The 9,862-nt window shown below is 46.1% G+C and overlaps 1 protein-coding gene across 1 annotated transcript; it reads left to right on the plus strand.

The window, feature by feature from the left end:
- Nucleotides 1-2,283: 2,283 nt before the first annotated feature.
- Nucleotides 2,284-3,737, plus strand: LOC123153279 (cleavage stimulating factor 64-like). The gene has a single exon (XM_044572475.1). It carries the CDS (start codon nt 2,390-2,392, stop codon nt 3,068-3,070), a length of 681 nt encoding a protein of 226 aa, XP_044428410.1. The 5' UTR covers nt 2,284-2,389; the 3' UTR covers nt 3,071-3,737.
- Nucleotides 3,738-9,862: the final 6,125 nt, after the last annotated feature.

The raw sequence follows: 9,862 nt of genomic DNA on the forward strand, positions 1-9,862 counted from the left end.
ATGCATACCATCTTCTTTCATGCTAGAAAAAAAATACTAACTTGAGATTGTTGAAGCTCTCCTCTCAGTACACGCGATGCAACAAATACTGTAGAAAAGGAAAATAGCACAAAGGAGTCATGAAAAATATAATCACTTTTGCCAGTCCACATATCAAAGGAATCAACATCGTTATATTCTGATAGACAATTTAAAGTTAGGGAATATTCTTCTACTCAAACAAAAATAGTATGCAAATTCACTAAATATACGTAGTGTAATTGTGTTTCAACTAATGTGCAGATCGGAAATATAATCAATGCTTCGAGAAGTCTACACAATGATCATAACCCATTGTTCAATTATGCATAGGAAGGATAAGTAAAGTGCTCATCATCAGGAGACAAGACAGTTCAGGCGACAACCTGTGTGGTCTGCATCATCTGCCGTGTGCAACGGAGCCGGCGTCGCGTGCATCGGTAGCTCTGGTCCTCACGAGTGCCTGTTCCTCGTCAATCTGTCCGCAAGGAAGCCGATACAAAAGCTTAGGTAGCTAGCTCGTGTAGCTAGCTTTGTACACAAGTGTTACCTTCAACTCATGGTCTGGATGAAGCTATCTCGGCCTTGTGTTCGGATTAAGCGCCCCGACCTGTGTTGCGCGCCCGGTTCCACATGCCCGCGAGCGGAGAAGTGTAGGACAGCTGGATTGGGTAAGCAACGTCGGCGAACAACACAGCGCCTGTCCATCCTAGTTGAGTGCCCAGAAGTCCGTAACTCCAACCGCAGCACAGCCGCGCGTCCAATCTCTTCAGACTGGTACGTACCTCTTAGATGGTTTCCCTTGCTTTCCCGGTGTCCGCGTGCCTCCAGGAGTTTTCTCCTTGTCCCCATGGGATCGGCCTCCATGCACCTGCTCCATCGGCTGCTCCGTCGTCCACGTGGGATCGGCCTCAGCGCGCCTCCTGGACCGGCCGTTCCGCTCTACCCATGGGATCTCCCTCCGCACTCCTCCTCGACAGGCCGCTTCACGTGTTGCTTCTCCTCCAGCCGCTCCGTCGTCCATGTGGAATCGGCCGGCCGTTTCCTCTACGGTATCGACCGCCTCCCTCTTATCTGATATTTATCGTAGGGGTTAGGGTATAACCAGTTTGAAATCTTATCGTAGGAACTGTCTAGATGGAGGTACGTGTGTGAGTCAAACACGAAAGAGAAAACCAAAGTAAACGAATTGTTTTTGACAGACAGACGGGATTAGTACCACCTTGGATTTAAAAAAAACATGAACGTGTTGAAAAAAACTAAAAGCGTAAAGTCACTGGAAAAAGCGTATTGTGACGGTGAACCCACGGAGTCAATCCGTGCTTTATTATTAGAAAGATAGGGAAAGATTAGGGAGAGATTATTATTTTCATATTAGCTTTCTTTTTTTCTTTCGGTTTTCTATGTTTCTTTCTCTGGTTTTGTAAGGTTTTCTTTTATTTATTTCCCTTCTTTTCACAAACACATGTCTATATTTTTCATATGCATTGTACATTTTTCGTATACAGCAGGAATATTTTTTTATCATAATTTCATATTTTTAAAACATGATTACAAATTCTTTTTTTGCAAAATATATGTTTTCATGTATACTTTTTTCATACACATTGTACATTTTATGTATACATCTAAGAATTTTCTTATATATGTTTAAATTTTCAAATACATGTCGAAACATTTCTCTGTATGATATGAAACGTTTTTTAAACTATGCGGATATTTGCTTACATAGGATAAATATTTTTTTTCAACATGTCACAAACATTATGTTTAAAATGCGTGAACATTTTCTAAATGTAACATACATGGTTTTCGAGCGGTACAATTTTTTAATTACACGGATATTTATTTACACCACTAAAAAACGAACATTTTGATTAGATTGCATAGCTTTTTCCAAATGTCATGTGCACATTTTTTGAAAAGTTGGTATGTTTTTTTGAATGGTAGGAACATTTTTCTAAAAATAGAGCGAACATTTCTTTCACACTGCATTTACATTTTTAAATGCACGATGAACACTTTGTTACAAAAAATTACTAATTTGTTATAACATGTGTATTTTGTACTGTCCCAAATATAAAAAGAAAAAGAAAAAAACGTGTGCGATCAGCATGCCATCAACATAGTCGCTACCGACGACAAAGCCGTGCCCGAATACAACTGCCAGGGAAGAATGTTCTCGAAGACACGAGCCGCCTGGAAGAAGTCCTCAATTCCAACAGGAACACGTCTTACCGCCAATGTGCCGGTCTCTGTCCCCGACCGTAGGTCGGCGCGGGAGCCGCTTCTATAAACCTAAGTTTCTACGAGCACTAATCTTCAATCAAGCCATCTAAACCAAGAGCAATCCGGCCGCGCAACCAGCACCATGGACGACATCACCGCCACGTCGTGCCGCTGCAGCAGCGTGGTGTTCGTGGGCAACATCCCGTACCAGGCGAGCGGGGAGGAGCTCCGGGACGCGTGCGAGGAGATCGGCCCCGTGGTTTCCCTCCGCGTGGCCGCCGACAAGGGCACCGGCAGGCCCCGCGGCTTCGCCTTCTGCGAGTACCTCGACGACGAGACGGCCCGCAGCGCCTGCCGCAACCTGCACGGCCACCCGCTCCACGGTCGCGCGCTCCGCGTCGGCATCGCCGCACCGGAGCAGCAGCAAGGGTGCCGACGCGTCGGCGGCGACGACCCGAGCCTGCCCGTGGGCGTGGAGGGCGCCGCGCACGCCGCGTCGCAGGTGTCCGGGACGCCCAGCGCCGCCGTGACGAGGTACCTGGCGGGGCTGAGCCGGCGCCAGCTGCGTGAGTTCCTCGACGCCGTGGCGATGGAGCCCGCGGAGTCCGTGGAGCGGGCGAAGCGGGAGTTCAGAGGGCTCGCGACGTTAATCGAGCAGGCGGGGATACTGCTCGACATGGCGGCCGCAAGCGACGCCGGTGCGGCTGGTAAGCGCCCTGGCGGTCTGCCGGAGTCGGGGCGGGGTGCACCGCCGAAGGTGAGAAAGTTGGACGATGGCACGTCAGTTGCTTGGACCGTTGCAGGCGTTGTTGCATGCCGCTGATGGGTCAACTGTTTTATTTGTTTTCTAGGTAGGAGTAACTTCTAATTTTTCATCAAGTAGTATATGCAGAAATTTAGAACTCAACAACTAGGTCAACATAAGTACATAACTATGAAAATAAACATAACTCTAAGTACATAACTATGAAAATAAACATAACTCTAGAGAATAACAAAAGCATTACATAGTATAACTAACGACTCACTAGTATGCGAGTGCTCATACTTTTGTCCAGTGTTATGTCAAAACACTTGACAAAGACACCGCCCCGACCCCCACAAGCCCTACCCCTAAGGCCTTGTTCGGTTAAACCTATCCTGGAGGGGATTGAAGAGGTTTGAAGGGAATTGGATGGGATTTTGACTTGTATGGGATTTAGTCCACCCCAATCCACTTCAATCCCCTTCAGTTTTGTTGCGACCGAACAAGTCCTAAACGGAGTGCAAGAAAAAAAACACTCTACAAACGGTTGGTACTTGACAAAACCTTGAAAACACGGGCAAAGAATTGGTCGCTCGGCAAAATCAGTGATATGTGCCCTTCCTCGACGCAACTGGCAGAAGAGTGACAACGTGGTCTCATTTTCGGAATGCCTGTCAGACCGCCAAAGGTGAGATTGTTGGAGGATGGCATGTCAGTTCCTTGGACAGTTCCAGGCGTTGTAGTGTGCCGCTGATGTTTGTTTTTAGGTAACTTTTAGTTTATTTTTTATTTTTCAAGTATACTATAAACAGAAATTTCGAAGTCAACTAAAAGATCAACATAACTATGAAAAGAAACATAACTATGGGGAATAAGTATCATCAGATTGCCCACAAACATCTGAATCAGATGGTTTGAACAAATTATGTCATCCAATGGTGATCATCAAAATTGTTACATTGGTCTAGACGTACGAAATTCCACTAAATGGAACCAAGCATAGGGGAGGGGACGGCTACCACGTCAGACTCCGGCACCATCAGCCCACCAAAATACCCCACCTGGAGCCCCTTTTCCGCACTTCGTCCTCTTAATGTACTCTTTATATGCACCCACGGACACCGCCATCGCCGTTGAACCACCTCGGGCACCGTCTAGGCCTTGTCGAACTTCCACCACTCTAGCCAGACGCTTGCCTCTCAGTCCCAGTGTGGCTGATCATTCGATAAGACCAGCTAAGCATCATTGGCTTGGTCAGCCTTTACCCGACCAACTACCTAATACTACGCAGGCTCATCAAACAACGCTTTTGAGCTTTCTTCAGGATTTGGTCGCCCGAAATTGACTTCGCTTCGCCAAAAGGCCTCATCTCCAAAGCCCGGCTCGCGAGGCGTCCCTCTCGTTGTAGGGCGGAGCCCCTCGCCTCGCTCTTATGACATGCTATGTTTCCCTTCTTCCATTCTCAAGTCAAGGGTGAGTCCCATGCGCCAGATTGTGGATCGCGGGCTATGGGTTGATTGCTTTCTGTATGAGCCTCTTGTGATTGGGCTCTCGTGGGTGGATTACCCGATGTGTACTCACCTTCCAACAAAGTATTGGTTATGTTCCTTATTCCTCGTCTAGTAGAAACAAATCGAGCTCTGTTTGATCTCCCAGAAGCAGAAGATGAATTAGTTGCAGGCTATAATGTAGAATATGCGCCCTGTAGCAGTTCTTGAACAGCTGGAGGTGTCTGCTCTGCAGGATCAGCATCCAGAGTAATTGCTTGCATATCATGCCACCTTGGCATGCGCCACCGTTCCATCCTGGATCCCAGGGCGCCTAGGTACCATCCACCCCTACCACCACTGTCCATGGTAGACTCTGAAGGAAACACGATGGTTGTGTACTCGGCGAAGGAGGAAGAATTGTTGTGTGATGCTTGGTTGGCCAAAAGTGTGGAGTTTCAAGGCATGAAAATGCATCACTCTTAAAGCTCGTAAATTTTGCTTCTAGTTGCTCTACATGTTGGTACTTTCATTGATTTTTTCAGTGTTACAACTTGTTGATTGCGTCATTGTCTAAACCGGAAGCATGTGCGTGTTGTACCAAACAACATAGAGCAAGCCCTTAACAATGATGCATTGTTGGATGAAACTCAATAGGCATAGCAACTGGATCAACTAGTGCCTATGAAGAAGTTCATCAAACTCGAGGATAGGAAGCTTGACATGAAGGTTGCTTTTGGGATCAATGAATTTTAGAAACATGTTGAACATCTTCCGAGGAGTGCTTCTTGATTTAAATGTATAGTTGTATTGCTATCGATCCAAATACATATGTCAAAGTGACTAGATGTTGACATTTGGTTTAGTTTCATTCCATTGTTTTAGGCAAAGGGGCCAACATTTGGTGCCTGCGGTTAGATGGCCTTTGTCTTCACTACCGGAATCAGCCAATTGTCGAGTGCTCATACCTTTGTTGATTGTTTTATCTTGAACACTCGGCAAAGACCCCGTAAACAATGTGCAACAAAAAACACTCGACAAACGGTTGACACTTGGCAAAGCCATGCCTTTATTGGGTCTTGGATAGAAAAAATCGGGAAAAGAATCGGGCGCCCGACAAGATCAGTGATATGTGCCCCTCATTGCCACGGATGACGGAGGAGTGGTAGCGTCCTCATTTGCCAAGTGCATGTGTGATGGCACTTGGTAAAGGATGGGTTCTTTAGCTAGTATTGTCCATGTTTGGCACGTCCTCGATATACAAAAACAATTTTCATTTTCATTCTTTTTTTTCCTTCCCTTTCTTTCCTTTCTTCCATTTCCTCTCTTCTCTTTCTTTTCTTTGTTTTTCTTCTCTTTGCCCCTCTCATTGTAGCCCACACCCAATATTTTTATACTTTTCCCCTCACCCTATATTTCCTGTCAGTTTCTCCCTCTCAATGTTTTACCTCCAGCTCTCTCCAACCCTTCTCTATCCGTCCACATCATCATATAAAAGGCCCTCGCCTGTATGCTATGTTGCCTCAATGTGATAGTGTTTCTCCCGCCCTGTCCTCCGGACATGCATGTTAATCCTTTTATTAGAGCTTTCACTCCTTTGATGTCTTATTAGATTATAAAAATATATGTCCGACTAAATCAGGTTTATATTAGAGGGATGGGGTTCTGCAGTTTCACTCGATGAATTACTGCTGAAAGATAGCAAGCTATTCGAGTGCGGTAAGATTTTACACAAATTCGGGCACACTAAGAGGAACCATAGGGGAATACGAGTATTGAACGAAATATGCCCTAGAGGCAATAATGAAGTTGTTATTTATATTTCCTTATATCATGATAAATGTTTATTATTCATGCTAGAATTGTATTAACCGGAAACTTAGTACATGTGTGAATACATAGACAAACAGAGTGTCACTAGTTTGCCTCTACTTGACTAGCTCGTTGAATCAATGATGGTTATGTTTCCTGACCATAGACATGAGTTGTCATTTGATTAACGGGATCACATAATTAGAGAATGATGTGATTGACTTGACCCATTCGTTAGCTTAGCACGATGATTGTTTAGTTCGTTGCTATTGCTTTCTCCATAACTATACATGTTCCTATGACTATGAGATCATGCAACTCCCGAATACCGAAGGAACACTTTGTGTGCTACCAAACATCACAACGTAATTGGGTGATTATAAAGGTGCTCTACAGGTGTCTCCGATGGTGTTTGTTGAGTTGGCATGGATCAAGATTAGGATTTGTCACTCCGATTGTCGGAGAGGTATCTCTGGGCCCTCTCGGTAATGTACATCACTATAAGCCTTGCAAGCAATGTAGCTAATAAGTTAGTTACGGTATGTAGCATTACGGGACGAGTAAAGAGACTTGTCGATAAAGAGATTGAACTAGGTATTGAGATACCGACGATCGGATCTCGGGCAAGTAACATACCGATGACAAAGGGAACAACGTATATCGTTATGCGGTTTGACCGATAAAGATCTTCGTAGAATATGTAGGAACCAATATGAGCATTCAGGTTCCGCTATTGGTTATTGACCGCGGACATGTCTCGGTCATGTCTAGATAGTTCTCGAACCCGTAGGGTCCGCACGCTTAACGTTCGATGAAATTAGATATTACGATTTTATGTGTTTTGATGTACCGAAGGTAGTTCGGAGTCCCGGATTTGATCATGGACATGACGAGGAGTCTCGAAATGGTTAAGACATAAAGATCGATATATTGGAAGCCTATGTTTGGACATCGGAATGATTCCGGGTGAAACCGGGAGTATACCAGAGTACCGGGAGGTTACCGGAACCCCCCGGGAGGTATATGGGCATTATTGGGCCTTAGTAAGAGAGGGGGAAGAAGCAAAGGAGGGGGCGCCCACCCCCCCTTCCTTCCTTCTTCCCTCTCCTTCCTTCTCTCCTAGAACCAACAAAAGGAAGGGGGAATCGTACTCCCGGTGGGAGTAGGACTCCTTGGGGCGCGCCTAGAGAGGCCGACCCCTCCCCCTCCTCCAGTCCTTTATATACGGGGGAGAGGGCACCCCATACACACACAAGTTGATCATTGATCTTTAGCCGTGTGTGGTGCCCCCCTCCACCATAATCCACCTTGGTAATATCGTAGCGGTGCTTAGGCGAAGCCCTGTTCCGGTAGTGTAACACCCTCGATGCGACTATAGCTCCCACGTGTCGAGGCACGACTTAGAGACATAATCGCATTGAAGGCATATGTCGCAAGTTAGGAATCTTCACAACATCCCATGTAACATGAATAATAAAGGGGAGAACATAGTTGGCTTACACTCGCCACGTCACATCAAGTACATAAATAACATACATCATCCAAACACTCATGGCCCGACTACGGCGCCAAAATAGAAGAAAACCCAACATGCGACACGGTCCCAATCAACCCCAACTAGGCACCACTACTGATCATCAGGAAAAGACACGTAGTAACGCTGAGAGTCTTCGTCGAACTCCCACTTGAGCTCGTACTCGTCACCTGGAGCGGAATCACCTGGACCTGCATCTGGAGTTATAGTATCTGTGAGCCACAGGGACTCAGCAATCTCGCACCCTCGCGATCAAGACTATTTAAGCTTATAGGAAGGGTAAGGCAAATATATGTGGAGCTGCAGCAAGCGACTAGCATATATGGTGGCTAACTTATTCGCAAAAGAGAGCGAGAAGAGGAGGCAAAGCGCGAGCGAGAAACTAGAGAGCAACCTGCGCAACATTACTCCAACACCGTGTCCACTTCCCGGACTCCGCCGAGAAGAGGCCATCACGGTAACACACTCAGTTGATTCATTTTAATTAATTAAGGTTCAAGTTATCTACAACCGGACATTAACAAATTCCCATCTGCCCATAACCGCGGGCACGGCTTTCGAAAGTTCAATCCCTGCAGGGGAGTCCCAACTTAGCCCATGACAAGCTCTCACGGTCAACGAAGGAATAGACCTCCTCCCAAGACGTTCCGATCAGACTCGGTATCTCGGTAACTCAAGACACTTCGACAGGTTAAAACAAGACCAGCAACACCGCCCGAATGTGCCGACAAATCCCGATAGGAGCTGCACATATCTCTTTCTCAGGGCACACTCAGATGAGACATCCTACGAGTAAAACCAACCCTCAAGTTGCCCCGAGGTGGCCCCGCAGTCTACTCGGTCGGACCAACACTCAGAGGAGCACTGGCCCGGGGGGGGGTTAAAATAAGATGACCCTTGAGTCTGCAGAACCCAAGGGAAAGAAAGGCTAGGTGGCAAATGGTAAAACCAATGTTGGGCATTGCTGGAAAAGCTTTAATCAAGGCGAACTATCAAGGGGTTCCCATTATAACCCAACCGCGTAAGGAACGCAAAATCCGGGAACATAACACCGATATGACGGAAACTAGGGCGGCAAGAGTGGAACAAAACACTAGGCGAGAGGCCGAGCCTTCCACCCTTTACCAAGTATATAGATGCATTAAGATAACATAGCAATATAATGATATCCCAACAAGTAAATAAATGTTCCAACAAGGAACGGCCTCCAATCTTCACCTGCAACTAGCAACGCTATAAGAGGGGCTGAGCAAAGCGGTAACATAGCCAATCAACGGTTTGCTAGGACAAGGTGGGTTAGAGGTTTGACATGGCAATTGGGAGGCTGACAAGCAAAGGTAGGCATCGTAGCATTGGCATAGCAAAGAGCGAGCAAACTAGCATAGCAAAGATAGTAGTGATTTCGAGGGTATGATCATCTTGCCTGCACAGTTGTCAGAGTTGACTGGATCCTCACAAGCAAACTCAACGGGCTCCTCGGTAGCGAACTCGTCTCCCGGCTCTACCCAAACAAGACAAACAAGCAACAAGGATACAATCAACCACGTGCAAGACCAAGCAATATGATGAAATGATGATATGCTATGCGGGATGCGATGCGGGATGCAAAATGCAAGATATGACAGGAAATGCATGAACCTGGCCTCAACTTGGAATTCCAAGGGTGCCACTGGAAAGATGAGATGAAATCGCTTGAAAACGATATAAAGAACGCCGGAATCGGAGTTACGGTTTGGAAATGGCAAGCGTTTTAAGAATGACACCGGTCTGCGATTTACAGCAAGTAGGCATCTAAATGCAATGAGATGAACATGCTACAGCCACCAAACATGACAACAAAATACATGGCAGGGATGCACACAAGATGCTTAACAAAAGACTAGCACTGAGCCACGGCCAATTCATCCATTATGAGGTTCAAACAAGCATGGCAAAAACGCAAATGCAAAACAGATTCCAGACTTAGTGAAATTAACACTTGTCTGAAATTTCAGATCACGAAGCCCTCTTCGGAGCAGCAAAACAACATGATACATG

This window comes from Triticum aestivum, chromosome 7A, assembly GCF_018294505.1.
Source record: "Triticum aestivum cultivar Chinese Spring chromosome 7A, IWGSC CS RefSeq v2.1, whole genome shotgun sequence".
NCBI lineage: Eukaryota > Viridiplantae > Streptophyta > Magnoliopsida > Poales > Poaceae > Triticum > Triticum aestivum.

Excerpts from the sequence above, each read along its gene's own strand:
- LOC123153279 (XM_044572475.1), top strand. The coding sequence starts at position 2,390 with ATGGACGACATCACCGCCACGTCGTGCCGCTGCAGCAGCGTGGTGTTC.